The sequence below is a fragment of the Mustelus asterias genome, chromosome 6 (assembly GCF_964213995.1).
Source record: "Mustelus asterias chromosome 6, sMusAst1.hap1.1, whole genome shotgun sequence".
Lineage (NCBI taxonomy): Eukaryota > Metazoa > Chordata > Chondrichthyes > Carcharhiniformes > Triakidae > Mustelus > Mustelus asterias.
In genome coordinates this window covers 93,412,363-93,432,226 of record NC_135806.1, presented here as the reverse complement: position 1 = coordinate 93,432,226, position 19,864 = coordinate 93,412,363, and the positions used below count along the sequence as shown (strand labels likewise).

Sequence of the window (19,864 nt, the reverse complement as noted above, 5' to 3'; positions counted from 1 at the left end):
AGACAGGACCAAAGTATGTATTCAGTTGCTCAGCCATTTCTTTGTCCCCTATTATACATTCCCCCATTTTTATCTGTAGGGGACCTACATTTGTCTTCACCAACCTCTTTCTCTTCACGTATCTATAGAAACTCAGTGTCAGTCTTGATGTTCCCTGCAAGCTCACTTTCGTATAGTATTTTTCCCTTCTTAATCAATCCCTTGGTCCTTCTTTGCTGAATTTAAAACTGTTCCAATCCTCAGACCTATTATTTTTCTTGGCCAATCTGTATGCTTTTTCCATAGATTGGATACTCATTCTAATTTCCTTTGTAAGCCATGATTGGCCCCATTACCCATTTTGCTTTTGTGCCAGACAGGAATACAGTTGCTGTAGTTCCCCCATGCGTTCCTTGAATGTTTGCCATTGCCTATCCACTGACATCCCTTTAAGTAACACTCCCCAATTTACCAAGTCCAACTCATGCCTCATATCCTCATAGTTTCCTTTATTAAGATTCAGTTTGGCATAATCTATTCTAGAGATAACAAAGGCATGAATGACAATTGCAGCAGCGGAATAGCTGAGCCAGGGATTTAGTGGTAAAATGTTATGGGGGTGGAAGTTGACAGTATTGATGATGGAACAGATATGTGGCCACCTCAGAGCTAAATACAGAATTAAACAAAGAACAATACAGCACAAGAACAGGCCCTTCGGCCCTCCAAGCCTGCACCGATCATGTGTTCCTAACTAGACCATCCGTATGTATCCCTCTATTCCCAGTCTGTTCATGTGGCTATCTAGATAAGTCTTAAATGATCCTAGCATGTCTGCCTCAACCACCTTGCTTGGTAGTGCATTCCAGGCCCCCCCTCTGTGTAAAATATGCCCCCTGCATATCTGTATTGAACCTTGCCCCCCTTACCTTGAACTTGTGACCCCTTGTGTTTGTCATTTCTGACCTGGGAAAAAGCTCCCAACTGTTCACCCTATCTATGCCCTTCATAATTTTATAAACTTCTATTCGGTCGCCCCTCAACCTTCGTCTTTCCAGGGAGAACAACCCTAGTTTACTCAATCTCTCCTCATAGCTAATACCCTCCATACCAGACAACATCCTGGTAAACCTTTTCTGCACTCTCTCCAAAGCCTCCATGTCCTTCTGGTTTTGTGGCGACCAGAACTGGACGCAGTATTCCAAATGTGGCCTAACCAACGTTCTATATAACTGCAACATCATATGCCAACTTTTATACTCTATGCCCTGTCCAATAAAGGTAAGCATGCCATATGTCTTCTTCACCACCTTTTCCACCTGTGCTGCCACCTTTAAGGATCTGTGGATTTGCACACCCAGGTCCCTGTGTGTGTCTATACTCCTGGTGGTTCTGCCATTTATTGTATAGCTCCCCCCTGCATTAGATCTACCAAAATGCATCACTTCGCATTTATCTGGATTAAATTCCATCTAGTAAGAGTTTTAACAACACCAGGTTGAAGTCCAACAGGTTTATTTGGTAGCAAATACCATGGTGTTGTTAAAACTCTTACTGTGTTTACCCCAGTCCAACGCCGGCATCTCCACATCTTAAATTCCATCTGCCATTTCTCCGCCCAATTTTCCAGCCTATCTATATCCTGCTGTATTCTCTGACAATGTTCATCACTTTCCACAACTCCAGCAATCTTTGTGTTGTCCACAAACTTACTAATCAGACCAGCTACATCTTCCTCCAAATCATTTATATGTATCACAAACAGCAGAGGTCCCAGTACAGAGCCCTGCGGAACACCACTAGTCACAGACCTCCAATCAGAAAAAGACCCCTCCATTGCTACCCTCTGTCTTCTATGGCCAAGCCAGTTCTGTACCCATCTAGCTAGTTCACCTTTGATCCTGTGAGATTGAACCTTTTGCACCAGCCTGCCATGAGGGACCTTTTCAAATGCTTTACTAAAATCCATGTAGATGACATCCACGGCCCTTCCCTCGTCAATCATTTTTGTCACCTCCTCAAAAAACTCAACCAAATTTGAGAGGCAGGACCTCCCTCCTACAAAACCATGTTGTCTATCGCTAATAGATTATTCAGTTCTAAATGTGTATAGATCCTATCTCTAAGAATCTTCAACAATTTCCCTACCACAGACGTCAAGCTCACTGGCCTATAATTACCTGGGTTATCCTTGCTAGCCTTATTAAATAACGGGACCACATTTGCTATCCTCCAATCCTCTGGGACCTCACCTGTGTCCAATGAAGAAACAAAGATTTCTGTTAGAGACCCAGCAATTTCATCTCGTGTCTCTCAGTAATCTAGGACAGATGCCATCTGGCCCTGGGGATTTGTTTACCTTAATGCTTCCTAAAACACCTAACACTTCCTCCCTTGTAATTGAGATTTGTTCTAACGGGTCTACACATCCCTCTGAGACACTACAAGTCTAAGCTTGAAAACAGTCTGGTTAAGACTTAAACAATTGTCAAAGAGAGGGAAGGAGTTAAGGTATGGGAAAGAGGAATATGGTGGGGGTTGAAGACGATGGCTTCAGCCTTCTCAATATTAGCTGGAGGAAATTTCTATGCATTTAACACTGGATGTTTGACAAGCAGTGTGACAAGTTAGAGACAGTGGAGGGTTGAGAGAGGTAGATTTGGGTATCATCTACACACATCTGGAACACAACATGTTTTACGTTTCTTTTAACAAGGAACAGCAGTTAGATTAGAAATACATGAGTGCAAATAATTGATCCTTGGGAAGTTCCAGATGTAACCAGATCCAACTGCTTAGATAGGAATAGAAGCAGGAGAGGGCAGTGCCACCCAACCATATGACAGATCCTTCAATCCTGCATTTTTCCCTCATTGAGAAGCCTCTTCAATATTTGTCTGTGCAAGCATATTGTTCATCTCTTTAACAGGCAGACAGGAGAATATAGCGGGAAAGTGCCAACTAAGGACATCTTGTGAGAACAGAGCAGAAACCTGACAGAGGCAAGTCGGAGCATGTTGTAGTTGATCACTTTACTGACTCTGTATAAGAGAAGGGCTTTTGGAGCATGCAAAGAGCGCTACAACCTGGGACCCCCATTACAAAATGAGGATAGTGAGCTCAGAGAAGAACAACCGTTACAGAAAGAAGACCCCGAGCGTGGAGCTCAGAGAAGAATATCCGCATCAAGTGACTGAAGCCTGGCCAGCTCCTTCACCAGTGCAGATAATACCTAGATCTCAGTAGTGAACTTGAGTCGTCTTTGTACTATACTCTCAAAAATTGCACTTAAGCTAGTTCTTCTGAATAAAATAGAGTTGTACTAAATGTAGGTGTTTTTATTGCCGATCAAGCAGGGTCTTGGTCAACACCATGTCACCTCAGCCTTCTTCACTTATTGTCTTTTCTGATATTTGACATGTTAGTGTTCAATACCATTAATGTCTTCTACTCTGATGACATGGATTTCCTTCTACAAATTCCTTGTTCTTTTTAATGTGGCAGTCTTGATTATTCGCTTATTCCAATTACTAGTTTGGAAATTTATAATTTATTTTTGTCAAAAACAAAAACTACTTCCATTAAATTCTGGGGACATATACTCCAGCTCTTACAAATATATTACTGGCAAGCAGTCCTGAAATTATGATGGCTCTGTTCAAAGGCTCTGCTCTCTTACACTGAGCCCTAATTTCCACCATATGGTCAAAGAGCATGAGATTATTTTAATCAATAATGGATGCAGTGTGTGGTTAGTACAATATACACAGTCTGTCATAAGAACTATTTTTAGTAATCTGGTAATATGGTTTAATACGCTGAATTGATTGGAAGGATCAGCCAAGTAATTGTAATTAGATATGCTTTATGGGGAAAGGCAGAAGCATGAAAAAGATGCCAGTCTTTCTACTTCAAGAGATTCTATAATAAGAAAAGGATTCAAGGTTAGTGTTGGTGATGAATAGCTTGCTCCCTGTACTTCTAGAAAAACAATTTTCAACTTGCTACACAGAGACAGACATGCTCATATGAGCATTAATATACTGTTGCAACTGCTGAGATAGTCTGTCCAGGCAACATCAGCAATAATAACCTTGTATATATAAAGTGCCTTTAATGGAACAAGACATCTGAAGGTGTTTCACAGGAGCATTATAAAGCAAAATTTGAGAAAGTCACATAAGGTGATATTAGAGCAGATGGCCAAAAACTTGGCCAAAAAGATAAGTTTTAAGGACTTGGCTTAAAGAAACAAAGAGAAATAGAGTGTTTTAAGGAAATCATTTCTGAGATTGTGGTCTAAGCAACTGAAGACACAACTACCCAAGATGAAGCAATCAAAATCAGGGATGGTCAATAGGTTAGAATTAGAGGAGCACAGATATCTCAAAAGGTTCTGGGGCTGGAGGTGATTGGGGAGTGATGGTGTAATGATAATGTCACTGGACTAGTAATCCTGAAGCCCAAGCTAATGCCCTGGCTTCAATTCCCACCACGGCAGCTGCAGGAATTTAAATTCAATTCATAAAGTCTGAAATTGAAAGTTAGTTTCTGTAATGACGGCTATTATTGATTTTGGTGTGGCACAGTGGCTAGCACTGCTGCCTCTCAGCACCAGGGACCTAGGTTTGATTCCGGCCTTGGGTGACTGTGTGGAGTTTGCAGGTTCACCCTGTGTCTGTGTGGGTTTCCTCTAGGTGCTCTGGTTTATGGAAATGGAGGGGGCCTGGTAAGATGCTCTTTTGAAGAGTCACTTCATACTCGATGGGCCGGATGGCCTCCTTCTGCACTCTAGGGATTCTATAGCACAGAGGTTGAAAAGGGCAAGGTTTTAAAGAGGGTTGAAAACAAGGATGAAATTCGAAATACAATTAGGCACATTACGCTATTATTTTGCCTCCTTGACATCAGCAATTCTAAAAAGATAGTTTTGATGCTATGAGAGGAGGGAAATTTCCATAATTTGTATTGGTAAGATTACTATGATGCCTTTAATTATAAGTAGCACTGATTCAGATCCTGTTTATGACTGTTATTTTGCTAAAGCTTAAGATTGCACAAAATCAATGTACAAAGATAATTGGATGGGATTTTATGGCCTCGCTCGTCCCAAAACCGTAAAATCCTGCCCGAAGTCAATGGACCTTCCCATGCTCTGCCCCTCACCTGCCTGATTCCCATGGTGGGCAGGGCGGTAAAATTCCAGCCAATGTGTAAAAATAGTAGCAGGTGAGCAAAATATAACGAAGCTATTAGCATATTGGCTATATAATGAATCTAACTGTAAAATAACCTCATTAATCATAGGTCAGCCGTAGCAACTTTATATAAACAGCTGAAGTTTAGCTTCAGCTACATTGAAACTGGGTTTATATTGTCAAAACATTTAAACACTTCACAGTCAATAATGTCTACTAAAGTACTTTTCATATTTATTAATATTTAATCTCATCATTAATCATATTATATAAGATGGGCTAATGAAGTTATGTTAGTCCACAGATTTCAGTTTGGCACCATATTTGATAAATCCAGCAAGCGATTAACTGCTTCACTCAGTAGCCCGTCAAAATAACGAAAGCTTATGTAACGATTATTATATTTTACACCACAAACCAACATTTTAGGCATTTAATAACACTGAACATGAGTTTAATGTGGAATGTAAGTAGAAGCCTCAAGGATGTATGTGATAGCTTTTGATTTATATTCATTGCATAGTTTGTCAGTCACATGGCTTTTACATTTTTATGTAACTAACGTAATCATTTTTCTCTGGTGCAAAAGTTTTTGTGAATGCGTTGGGAAAATGTTGACAGTTAATTAATGGATTTCACAATGTCAGCAGTTGTGCTGTTAAATGTAAATGTCCTAATATCAAAAACAAACTCAGTTTGTTCTTGTTGTGCCCACACATTACTGTGTAATTATCACTGTGTGAAGAAGTGCACTAGAATGATTCAGAAATGGAGCATGAGTGAATGTGAGAAAATAAGTAAAATGGTGAGTTGCTGAGACAGTCAGAGAGAGCGAGTGCAAGTCAGGGCAAGCTAAAATTGCAACTGAGCTGACAGAGTTTATCCTGTAACAAGCTCAAACCTCAACACACCTCCTCACTTTGCTGCAGACATGGCTGAAATATCATAGAGTCATGGAGATATACAGCACGGAAACAGGCCCATCAGTCCAACTCGATCAGGTTTCCTAAACTGAACTCATCCCTCATCCCTCTAAACCTTTCCTATCCATGTACCTGTCCAAATGCCTTTTAAATGTTGTGTTGTACCCACCTCTACCACCTCCTCTGGCAGCTCATTCCATATACACACCGCCCTGTGGGTGAAAAAGTTGCCCCTCAGGTCAGTTTTAAATCTTTCCCTTCTCACCTTAAACCTATGCCCTCTAGTTTTGGACTCCACTTCCCTGGGGAAAAGACCTTGGCCTTATCTATGACCCTCATGATTTTATAAACCTCAACAAGATCACCCCTCATCCTCCTATGCTCCAGGGAAAAAAGTCCTAGTCTATCCAGCCCCTCCTTATAATTCAAACCTTCCAGTCACAGTAACATTCTTGTAAATCTTTTTTGCAGCCTTTCCAGTTTAATATACATTTTTCCTATAGCAGGGTAACCAGAATTGTATGTAGTACTCCAAATGTGGTCTTACCAATGTCTTGCACAGTGATAGAAATCAAATTTAGTCCTTACAATTAGCACCACTCTACCAATCAGATATTAAACACAATTTCACTGTGGCTAAATCACAAAAAAGTAACCTCTTGAGAAGTCAAACAGTTTATACGCTGAAACAACATGGGTGTTTCAAGGCCATTATATTCAACGTAATTTACTCTTCATTATATATCACTTCTCATTCTCTCAACTTTTTTTATATGAGCAACTACAAACATGCCTTTTCATACCTGTGTGGAGTTCACATCAGATTAAGTGGATAGTATTTAGCATTGTCGTCTAGTAAAATGTGGGATCCCACATAGAATGTTGCACGGAGCCTCAAAAAGGCAAACACCAGCCCTGGAAGTAGGTAAGACTGGTTTTATTACATCTTGGCCAGGACATTAGGATCTTGGCCAAGATGTAATTGAAGACAATCCAAAAATAACAATTCTAATTGCACAAAACCAGGACCAGCACCCTGCAGATGAGGGGTGGCTGGGCTGGGTATTGTGGGAGCAACATCACAGATGCTAGAGCCTCATAGGAAACACTGTTGACAAAGGGTCTTTCTCCTCCTTGGCCAGCTCAAGTATTCTCTCCTCAACCTGTTCTGCTATATTTAGTGATTTGGGTGTCTGTAACCCAAGATCCCTTTGCTACTACACACCATGCAGACTCCAAGCACTATGTGGGCCTTTTATTCTATTAAAATGTACTATCTCACACTGACTATATTGAAATTCATTTGCCAATTACACACCTGTTCTACAAGTTCATTAATTTCTTCCCATATTTTATCTTAATATTTATTTGTATTAACTAAATCGCCTACTTGGTGTTATCCACAAATTTAGAAATTTTCCTTATTCCAAAGTCCAAATCATCCATGCAATTTGAGAGCAGCAATGGGCTCAGCATTGCAACCGACCTCCTATCCATTGTGCCATCTGTCCTGTAATTCAGTATGCCCAGACTCTGATACACATGCCAACAATTTCAACGTATTTTAAAACAATAATAAAAACAGAAAGTGCTGGAAAAACTCTGGAGGTCTAGCAGTATCTATGGAGAGAGAAACAGAGCTAATGCTTTGAGCCCAACAGGACTCTTCAGAACTGAAGAGGTGGAAATATAATGGGTCTGATGATGTTGAAGGGAATAAAAGGGAAGCTCTGGGACAAGTTAAAGGGCGGGAGAGATTAGATAACAAAGATGTCATGCAATAAATGGCAAAAGGAGTGGTAATAGTTGTAATAAAGAAATAAAGCATTGATCCAGAGAAAGTGTTAACAGCAGAATTTTAATTTATTTATGGATGTAGATGTCACTGGCTAGACCAGCATTTATTACCCATCCCTAGTTGCCCTTGAGAAGGTGGTGGCGAATGGCTTTCTTGATGACTTTGTCTGAAAGCAAAAGAAAAATGAAAACAAAATTCAGGTGGGCACTTAGCAAATAAAAACAAAATCAAAATGAAGGACAGAGTTCATGGTGTGAAGTTTTGAAATCAATGTTAAGCCTAGGAGGCCAAAAAAGTGCCTATTTAGAAGATGAGGTGCTGCTCCTCAATTTTCTGTTGGGCTTCATTGGAATGTTGCAACAGGCCAAGGTCAGAAATGTGAGTTAAAGAGTAAGATGAATTAAAATGGTAAGCAACTGGAAGGTTGGGATCATGTTTATGAGTGGCGAACGTGATTTTTAAAAATTATTGTGGGATGTGGGTATCATTGACAAGGCCAGCATTTGTTGCCCATCTCTAATTGCCCTTGAAATGAGTGGCTTACTTGGCCATTTCAGAGGGCAGTTAAGAGTCAGCCATATCGCTCTGGGTCTGGAGTCACATGTAGGCCAAATAAGATTGGCAGATTTCCTTCCCTTAAGGACATTAGTGAACCAGATGGGTTTTTTGCAATTAATGATATTTTCATGTTCAACGTTACAGAGACTAGCTTCACACTCCAGATTTTATCAATTGAATTTAAATTTTATTAGCTGCCGTTGTGGGATTTGAACCTATGATATAAGGGCAATAGCCTATCGACCTCTGGATTATGAGTTCAGTAGCATTATGCCACCATCTTTCCTCCTGATCCACAAAGTGGTCACCCAGTCTACACTTCCCTTGCACTCTGGTTCCCCTTACCTCCATATTCCTTCCCCATCCTCTTTCCCCCTATCGCCCCCTCCCTCCCCACATCCCATCTCCCACCCCCCATGTCCCCCTCCCCACATCCCATCTCCCACCCCCCCATGTCCCCCTCCCCACATCCCCTCTCCCACCCCCCCATGTCCCCCTCCCATGTCCCCCTCCCCACATCCCCTCTCCCACCCCCCCATGTCCCCCTCCCCAGCCTCTGTCAGCCCCTACACCCCCTCCCAGCTCTCCATGGGCTATCCCACTTCCACCCCTTCCCCCACTCATGCCCCATCCCTCCTCCCCGCCAATCCTTCGTCCTCACCCCCACCCAGTCCCTCGTTTGCCTCCCCCCCCCCCCCCCCCCAAGTGGGACAGGTGAAACAAGCAAGTGATCACAGATGCCCTCACCTAGTAGTATTTAGTGAGGATAAAGGGAAGTGAACACATTGGAGGGAAGAATCATGCATTAGATAGGTGTTTAGATCCTAATTTGGGCTTTGTTTTTGGCGCAGGCAAATGTACAAGTCGGCTTAAAAAATTAATAGGGATAATGAACAGTGCTGAACTTTCTCTATTAACCATTTAATGGGACAAACAGCTTTCTATGTCAAAAGAAACATTTCCTCTGTTGTATGAATTGTAACAATTTGAAATTTGTCATTCCTGTATTTATCCTGATGGGTACAAGATGAAAAGCTTCAGTAACATGTCTCTTTTTCGATAAATTTCCCGAAAGTGTTCCCTCCAGGAAGCTGATCACTACGAGGTTTCAGCTCCCACATACTGCACCTGTTTTACTGATAGATACTGCTGGCCCCGCCCGCGATTCGTTGTTCTTTTTCTCCTCAATTTCCAGCTCTCAGTCAGCCTCTGGTAGAAACATTTCGAAAATAATCATTGTAAAACTGCCTATGCATGAAAAAAAACATGGTTTGTGGGTAAAACAAAAGATTCATCCAATGAAAATAATGTGTATCCGGGTGATGGGAGCCGAAAGTGAAAATAAAAGTGTTCTCGGAAACATGCAGTTTGATCGCTGGGTAACAGTGAATGGCTGACAATGAGGATTTGAGCTGGGCTGGGAGCCTGTCTGCCACAAGGATTCGTAAGCGAAGCTGGAATCAGTATTGCAACGGGTTAGAGTGTTTAAAGCTTAACCATTACGGGGTGGGCGGATGTAAATTCTGTATCTAGCTCTCCCTTATCCAAAGGTACCGGCCTGTACTTACTATGACGCCAAGTCTTAATGGATATCTGAATTAATTGAGGGACCCTCTCATTCGAGAGTCAGTAATCGACCAATTATTCAATATAACTACTAAGAAAGTGTTCCCGCTATTTTATATATCTGATGGTTAAGGAGTCATTAGCCCGGAATTGAAGGTGGTTCCTTGGGTTGGACTCTGCTTTTACCCTACCTATGCAGGAAATTAAGTTGCCCAGAAATCCCTTCTTCAGATGCATGTGTATATCTTGGTTATAAAGTGAGGCTGAATAACAGTGCGACGAGCCTTAAGCCTGATTCATTGCAGCCTTTTCTACAGAGAGTTCATTTACAGATGGATGTATAATTCAGATGCGAGTACATATGTCAAGGCTGCCATACGCCGTAGTGCAAATGACACCATTGTTTCTGACTGGAACCTCTCTTACACAAGTTCTAGGTGTTATAGCATTTCTGATGAACAGTTTTACTCCTAATTTAAGGCAACCCAAGTCAGCTGTGGTAAACTCTACAGCACTGTTACACTACATAAACTTCCAAAATGCATTTAATAAATCTCCACACAAACAGTTATTAATTAAATACAAAACTTTGACACTTTAGGAGCCCTCAGATTTAGTAACATTGGCGGCACAGTGGTTAGCACTGCTGCCTCACAGCACCCGGGTTCAATCCCCAGCTTGGGTCGGGTTCACTATCCTGAACTATTGGACCCGTACCCAATACTGGGGAGCCATTTATATGGAACGCCCCAGTGCTTGCAGTTAAGTCATTGTGGGGTGGGCAAATCAGATGGAACACACCGCTAGAACGTCGTGAAACACGTGGGAAATAAAAATTATCGCTAATGAGACATAAGATTCAGTCCGAAAACACACCAGCACTGTCGGCAGGAAACACTCCTGTACTTCTGGAAAAAATTGGTTTTATTGTTGCTGCAGCTGTAGAAAATATGCTGAAAGTTTAGTTCAAATTTCTTTTATTCTGGTTGCAGTATGGTTGCCAGGGAAAAAATTGTTGTTTAGCACAGGATTTGATCACCAATAAAGCTCCAGCTATTCACTCGTTGGGTGGTCATAATACCAAAGCCATTGTTCATGCAAGTGTGTAAAAGGTACTTTACTGAAAGCTGTACAGAGGTCAACCCAGTTCCTGATTCTTTAGCAGTAGCCTATTAAATTGGGTTAGATAATTTGCAGACTGTAATACTATTTATTCAGATTGCTGACTTTACATTATTACAGCGCTAATGTTTTCTGCTTTTAGATCCCTTTGTGAGTTGGAGAACTCTGTTGAAACAGAAGATGTTAGTCCTTGCTCTTGGAGTGCTGTGCCAGGCCGTGCTGTGCACCAGTGACCATGATATTAGAGACTTTCCTTCAACTACTAATGGTCAGAAGTTTCCTTGGAACAAGATGAGACTACCTGATAGCATCTTCCCAGTCCACTATGACCTTCTGATACATCCAAATTTGACAACTCTAAACTTCACCGGATTAGCTAGGATTCAGATTTTTGTCAGACAAGAAACCAGGTTCATCATCCTCCATAGCAAGCATCTAGAAATCAACAAGGCAACTATTACATCAACAAATGATGGGGCTACCAACCCGGAAAGTGGTTTGTACATTTTGGAGCACCCACCGTATGAGCAAATTGCGCTCGAGTCTGCCGAGCCTCTGGCCAGTGGAGAGGAATATATTATTAACATCTACTATGCAGCCAATTTATCAGATGGCTTCTACGGTTTTTACAAAAGCAGCTATCGAACAGCAGATGGTAAAACCAGGTAAGCTGTCAGTGCATTTCAGTTTAGAAAGAGTTAGTATTTTTCTAAAAACCATACTGTGCCACCTTGTTACGAAATACATTTATGTGTAATTATTTATTTAGCTGCGTCACGGGCAAGACAGATGAGCTTAGAGCCTTAATGCTTGCGCGGAACTTGGATGTGGTTGTAGTGAAGGAGACTTGGTTAAAAGGACAGGACTGGCAGCTGAATATTCCAGGGTATAAGTGTTTTAGGCGAGTCAGAGAAGGGGCTAGGAGAGGTGGGAGGAGAGGGGGGGGGGTAGTAATGCTGGTTAGGGAGCATATTACAGCGGTACAGAGGGTGGACAATTTGGAAGGGTCAGGTAACGAGTCACTGTGGGTGGAGCTCAGAAACAGGAAGGGCGCAGTCACTATGCTGGGGGAATACTCCAGGCCTCCCTATAGGCCTGGAGTATATAGAAGGCCTATTGTGTGTTGGCGTTCATTAACAGGGGGTTTGAGTTTAAGAGCTGTGGGGTTATGCTGGAACTGTATGGGACCTTGGTGAGGCCACATTTGGAATATTGCGTGCAGTTCTAGTCACCTCACTATAAGAAGGATGTGGAGACACTGGAAAGAGTGCAAAGGAGATTTACCAGGATACTGCCTGGTTTGGATGGTAGGTCTTCTGAGGAAAGGTTGAGGGAACTTGGGCTTTTCTCTTTGGAGCGGAGGAGGTTGAGAGGAGACTTGATAGAGGTTTATAAGATGATGAGGGGGGATAGATAAAGTGAACGTTCAAAGACTATTTCCTCGGATGAATGGAGCGGTAACTAGGGGGCATAACTATAGGGTTCATGGTGGGAGATAGAGGAAGAATGTCCGAGGTAGGTTTTTTACTCCGAGAGTGGTTGGGGTATGGAATGGACTGCCTGCAGGGATAGTGGAGTCAGAAACTTTAGGAACATTTAAGAAGCTATTGGATAGGCACATGGAGCATTTCGGGATGATAGGGAGGAAATAGCTTGATCTGGGTTTCAGACAAAGCTCGGCACAACATCGTGCTGTACTGTTATATGTTCTATGTTCTCCCAACAGCCCACGGGAAGTTGAGGAATGGATATGTAAGGAGATTCTGGACAGGTGCAGAAAAAATAGGGTTGTTGTAGTGGGAGACTTTAATTTCCCTCACATAGACTGGAAATCACTTAGGGCTGGGGGCCTGGACGGGGAAGAATTTATAAAATGCGTACAGGAAGGTTCTTTGGAACAATATGTTGACAGTCCAACTAGAGAGGGGGCTATACTGGACCTAGTACTGGGGAATGAGCCCGGTCAGGTCATCAAAGTTTCAGTGGGGGAACATGTGGCAAATAGTGACCACAATTCTGTAAACTTTAGGATAGTAATGGAAAAAGATGAGTGTTGTCCTATGGGTAAGGTACTGAATTGGGGGAAGGCTAACTACAGCCGGATTAGGCAGGATTTGGTGGCTGTTGATTGGGAGAGGCTGTTCGAGGGTAAATCCACATCTGGCATGTGGGAGTCTTTTAAGGAGCAGTTGATAGGACTGCAGGACAGGCATGTGCCTGTGAAGAGGAAGGATAGGGAAGGTAGGATTCGAGAGCCGTGGATAACCAGTGAAACATTAAGACAGACAAATCCCCAGGGCCGGATGGCATCTATCCTAGACTCCTCAGGGAGGCAAGAGATGAAATTGCTGGGCCTCTAACAGAAATCTTTGTCTCTTCACTGGACACAGGTGAGGTCCCAGAGGATTGGAGGATAGCAAATGTGGTCCTGTTATTTAAGAAGGGTAGCAAGGATAACCCGGGTAATTATAGGCCAGTGAGCTTGACGTCCGTGGTAGAGAAATTGTTGGAGAAGATTCTTAGAGATAGGATGTATGCGCATTTAGAAGTGAATAATCTCATTAGCGATAGACAGCATGGTTTTATGCGAGGGAGGTCATGTCTCACAAATTTGGTTGAGTTTTTTGAGGAGGTGACAAAAACGATTGACGAGGGAAGGGCCGTGGATGTCGTCTATATGGATTTTAGTAAAACGTTTGACAAGGTCCCTCATGGCAGGCTGGTGCAAATGGTTAAATCTCACGGGATAAAAGGTGAGCTAGCTAGATGGGTGGAGAACTGGCTTAGCCATAGAAGACAGAGGGTAGCAGTGGAGGGGTCTTTTTCCGGCTGGAGGTCTGTGACTAGTGGAGTTCCGCAGGGCTCTGTACTGGGACCTCTGCTGTTTGTGATATATATAAATGATTTGGAGGAAGATGTAGCTGGTGTGATCAGTAAGTTTGCGGATGACACAAAGATTGCTGGAGCTGTGGATAGTGATGAACATTGTCAGAATACAGCAGGATATAGATAGGCTGGAACATTGGGCAGAGAAATGGCAGATGGAATTTAATCCAGATAAATGCGAAGTGATGCATTTCGGTAGATCTAATGTAAGGGGGAGCTATACAATAAATGGCAGAACCATCAGGAGTATAGACACACAGAGGGACCTGGATGTACAAGTCCACAGATCCTTAAAGGTGGCAGCACAGGTGGAGAGGGTGGTGAAGAAGGCATATGGCATGCTTGCCTTTATTGGACGGGGCATAGAATATAAAAGTTGGCATATGATGTTGCGGTTGTATAGAATGTTGGTTAGGCCACATTTGGAATACTGCGTCCAGTTCTGGTCGCCACACTACCAGAAGGACGTGGAAGTTTTGGAAAGAGTACAGAAAAGGTTTACCAGGATGTTGCCTGGTATGGAGGGTCTTAGCTATGAGGAGAGATTGGGTAAATGGGGGATGTTCTCCCTGGAAAGACGGAGGATGAGGGGCGACCTAATAGAGGTGTATAAAATTATGAAGGGCATAGATAGGGTGAACAGTGGGAAGCTTTTTCCCAGGTCGGAGGTGACGAACACAAGGGGTCACAGGTTCAAGGTGAGGGGGGCAAGGTTCAACGCAGATGTCGGGGACGTATTTTACACAGAGGGTGGTGGGGGCCTGGAATGCACTCCCAAGCAAGGTGATTGAGGCGGACACGCTGGGTTCGTTTAAGACTTATCTAGATAGCCACATGAACAGACTGGGAATAGAGGGATACAAACGAATGGTCTAGTTGGGAACATGAGCGGCGCAGGCTTGGAGGGCCGAAGGGCCTGTTCCTGTGCTGTATTGTTCTTTGTTCTTTATTACATGCACATAGGTTTCTGAATATTTTGTCCTCGGATTGAAGTAACTAGAAAGAGGAAACCAAAATGTTGATTAATGAACTTTCCTGGCACATACCAAAATATTTGTTATGACAAATATGAGATATTAAAGCAAGAGCAAAGGAGGTTTTAAAAGGTGGTCCCGTACCTGATAATAAACCTTAAAATTTGAACTTCAGATTTTGATAAGGAGAACCCAAATTTGGAACATTTAAAACCAAGTTAAGTTACAACTGAGATTTACTAAATGCTAGATCTCAAAAACAGCCAATTCCGTTCACATAAATATCTTCTCCAAGGATTTAATTTAATCCAATAAGAATGTGGTTGATTCATTATATAAACTCAAGGAACAGCCTCAAAGAGCTGACTGGTACTTGACTTATTTCCGAATGCCACTAAATATGATGAGCTTTCCTACACAAAGGAATACACTCAAACCGTCATCCATTTATATGTTAATGCAAATATGTTGCCATAATTACTGGAAAACATGTTATCACATTTTATTAAACATATCCAGACGGGTGATGTTTGATAATGGCATTGTTTAAATTGTTTTGTCCACCGACCATCTATAAATGTGAACTTATGTCAAAAAATGTTAGAAGTAACTTTGTCAGGTTATAATAAGTAATTTACACATCACAAAAGCAGTTTTTGATTATAAAGTCTGCATTTTGTTATCCTTTTTCTGATCTCTGAAATAATAATTGTGTTAAGGAGTGCACCACTGTTCCATTTTGTATCCAGCTCCAAGGCTTTTTTCATTTCCTTGTGTTCAAGAGTGCTAGATTTTGGTGCTGGAAATGAAATACTTTGGGTGGGATTCTCCGGCCGCGCTCACCTCAATCAGAGAATCCCACCCAAGGTCGATGGATCTTTGCATGGTCTGTCTCCCGCCTGCTACAACTCCCATGGCAAGCAGGACGGGAGAATTCCAATAATTGCTCTTATTGAACATCTTAAGATTGTTTCCGTTGGAAATATTCTAATACACAAGTATAATAATTCTAGAAGTCAGCTGTAAAGGAACAGTGCTTTATTGCACAAAATAAAATAAAGCAAAACCACAAGCCTGTGACGAACACAAACGGGTCACAACCCAGGCAAAACAATAACGGACCCACTCAGGGGCCTGCTTTATACAGGGCTCAGTATACAAGCTCCAACTGGTAAGTAATTACCAATCACCAGGGAGCTTATATTCTACCAGACCTTCAGAGAGATCAATCAGTGATTTCCCCATGCAAGTCCTGCGGGGTTATCACAGTCAGTATCCCCATTATGTCTTCCATTGATAGTTTAAGTATGACATTTATTACATCAATAGAAAATTATTCAAGGTGACATTCCAAATGAGTTTCCCTATGAGTCAGGCATCTGTTGCTTCTACAAAATAAAGAGAGGATACAAGTAAAGTGAAAAATATGCCTTTCAGTTTGTTTCATATTCATTTACTTTAAATTCAGTTCTTTTTACTGATTTGCTTTTATGTTTATAGAATTCTTGCATCTACCCATTTTGAACCCACATCAGCACGGATGGCCTTTCCATGTTTTGATGAGCCATCTTTCAAAGCCAACTTCTCAATTAAGCTAAGAAGGGAAAAGCAGCATATTGCACTGTCCAACATGCCCATGGTATGATTTTTTTTTCTCTGTTCCATGATTTAACTGTTGCAATCTCAATATTTCTTACCTTTGGATTTCCATTGCCTCACCTGTAGTCAGAAATGGTTTGTTGTGTGAGTGTGCCATGGTTTAATTACTAAGTAGTCACTAAATGCAGATTTTATAGAATAAGTTTTATTCTGAACAGATAAATGGCACACTCTAATACTTACAAAACATCAGGAACTACACATTGAACTGGTTTAAAAAGTTAAATAGAACAAGCTGTCTTTTTAGTATCTAACGTTAATGCCATTTTCAGATGTTTCTTTCTACTGTTTCCCTTATGACCATTGCAGGTCATAACAGTATTATACAGGACTGTATAAATGTGGCAGGAGATCAGAGGACACTCTGGTTAGGTGCATTGGCCATTCTAAATTCTCCCTCAGTGTACCCAAACAGGCACCAGAACGTGGCGACTAGGGGATTTTCACAGTAACTTCATTGCAGTGTTAATGTAAGCCTATTTGTGACACTAATAAATAAACTTAAACTCTGTTGCACTGGCCTTTGCCATATCACAAAGTTTAGTTTTTAATTTGTAATGGCATGAATTTCCATCTGCTCATTCAAAGGCAAGGAATGGCCAGGGAGCAAAGCTCAAGGTAGGGGGACTCTTTAAGCTAGGAATTTCTGCTACTTAATATGGAAGCAGATCCACTATTATAATGGTGAGGTATATTATTGAAGTATTATCTAAGTGAACCAAGTAAGGTGTACTGACCTCTATAAGGATATATGTGGGATTCACAATTAGGCTGGAATCATAGAGAATGTTTTATTTAAAAAATATTTAGGATAATCAGCCACCTCACTGGGGTCAATACCTGCCCTTTCAGGCAGATGGACAGACATTGGAATTTGTGAGAGGCATTGGTAGGGAGGTGTCAGAGATGCCAACACTGGTGTCTGTCTGGCTTATACAAATAACGTACCACAAACTCGGGCAGAATCAGTGTTGCAGAGCAATATGACATGTCATCCAGTGTAGCCACCAGAGATGCAATCTGAGGGACTTCAGAGTCCTTATATCCACTGATACGTTTTGACTGTAAGATAGCTATAAATGTAAAATCTCCAGATCATACAGAAATAATGAGAGTAGGAAATATATCATGGTATCTTTTCTGAAAAAATTGATTTTCTTTGTAGATTAAATCTTTCCCGGTCGGAGGAATTTTTGAAGACCACTTTGATGTGAGTGTAAGGATGAGTACGTATCTGGTGGCCTTCATTATCTGTGACTTTACATCTGTCAGTGCAGTAACATCAACAGGAATTAAGGTGAGCTTTGTATTAGTGTCACTAGTCTTCTGTCGAAAAGGATCTGAACGTAGCTTCCTGAATTGCTAGATATTTGTTCAGGGACAGACAACTCCACATCAATCCAGTCGCTAAGCTACACATTGTGCTGGTTTAAAAAGTTAAAGAGAACAAACTGCCTTTTTGGTGACTAAAGGTAATGCCATTTTCAGATGTTTCTTTCTACCGTTTCCAATATGGCCATTATTTATGTCAGGGCTGTTGCCTTTATCTGCACGTTTTTTTCTTTTTGACTGAAAGGCCAACTTTAAATGAAAATGGGGTAATTTGGTAGTTAAAATGGCGGATGGGTGCTTACCTGTGCATTGTCAAAGGATTCGCTCTCATCACTATTTCAGTGACTGGGTTGCCTGCTCTGGGAGAGCAGGGACCTCAATATTTAAATATCTAAATCCAATGACGTTATTCAGACCCTGACATGATGTTAATAGCAGCGATACCATTGACAGAACTGATGGTGAACATAAGAACATAAAAAATAGGAGCAGGAGTAGGCCATCTAGCCCCTCGAGCCTGCCCCGCCACTCAATAAGATCATGGCTGATCTGATAGTGGTTTAGTTCCACTTACCCGCCCGCTCCCCATAACCCTTAATTCCCTTATTAATCAGAAATCTATCTACCTGTGATTTAAACATATTTAACGAGGTAGCCTCCACTGCTTCAATGGGCAGGGAATTCCAGAGATTCACTACCCTCTGAGAGAAGAAGTTCCTCCTCAACTCTGTCCTAAACTGACTCCCCCTTATTTTGAGGCTGTGTCCTCTAGTTCTTGTTTCCTTTCTAAGTGGAAAGAATCTCTCTGCCTCTACCCTATCTATACCCTTCATTATCTTATATGTCTCCATAAGATCTCCCCTCAGCCTTCTAAACTCCAACGAGTACAGGCCCAATCTACTCAATCTCTTCTCATAAGCTAACCCCCTCATCTCCGGTATCAACCTGGAGATGTACTCTGTACAACCTTCTCTGTACTCCCTCCAAGGCCAATATATCCTTCCGGAAATAAGGGGACCAAAATTGCACACAGTACTCCAGTTGCGGCCTCACCAGTACCTTGTACAATTGCAGCAAGACCTCCCTGCTTTTATACTCCATCCCCTTCGCGATAAAGGCCAACATTCCATTTGCCTTCTTGATCACCTGCTGCACCTGCAAACCGAGTTTTTGCGATTCATGCACAAGGACCCCCAGGTCCCTCTGCACAGTAGCATGTTGTAATTTTTCACCATTTAAATAGTAGTCCATTTTACGATTATTCCCCCCAAAGTGGATAACCTCACACTTGTCAACGTTATACTCCATCTGCCAGATCCTCGCCCACTCACTTAGCCTATCCAAATCTTTGTGCAGATTTTCCGCATCCTCCATGCAATTCGCTTTCCCACTCATCTATGTGTCATCCGCAAACTTTGTTATCCTACACTCGGTCCCCTCCTCCAGATCGTCTATGTATATGGTAAACAGTTGAGGCCTCAGCACCGATCCCTGCGGCACGCCACTAGTCACCAACTGCCAGCCAGAAAAGCACCCATTTATTCCAACTCTCTGCTTCCTGTTAGATAGCCAATCCTCAACCCACGCTAACACTTTACCCCCAACTCCATGTACCTTAATCTTCTGCAGCAACCTTTTGTGAGGCACCTTATCGAACGCCTTCTGGAAATCCAAAAACACCACATCTACCGGTTCCCCTCTGTCAACTGCACTCGTTACATCTTCATAAAAATCCAGTAAATTCGTCAAACACGACTTTCCCTTCATGAATCCATGCTGCATCTGTTTGATCGAACCATTTTTTTTCCAGGTGTCCTGCTATTTCTTCTTTAATAATGGATTCCAGCAATTTCCCAACTACGGACGTTA

The 19,864-nt window shown here is 41.9% G+C and overlaps 1 protein-coding gene across 3 annotated transcripts in view; it reads left to right on the top strand.

The window, feature by feature from the left end:
• The first annotated feature begins 9,816 nt into the window (after positions 1-9,816).
• erap2 (endoplasmic reticulum aminopeptidase 2) overlaps positions 9,817-19,864 on the top strand; it is a 52,161-nt gene continuing 42,113 nt past the window's right edge. Inside the window, exons 1-4 of one of the 3 annotated variants that reach the window (XM_078214759.1) lie at positions 9,817-9,900; positions 11,287-11,809; positions 16,505-16,643; positions 17,829-17,960. In XM_078214759.1, the coding sequence (XP_078070885.1) occupies positions 9,846-9,900; positions 11,287-11,809; positions 16,505-16,643; positions 17,829-17,960 (849 nt within the window). In that variant the 5' untranslated portion in view covers positions 9,817-9,845. Of the gene's footprint in view, positions 10,007-11,286; positions 11,810-16,504; positions 16,644-17,828; positions 17,961-19,864 lie in introns of all 3 variants that reach the window. The other 2 variants (XM_078214760.1, XM_078214761.1) reach the window with 2 other exon arrangements.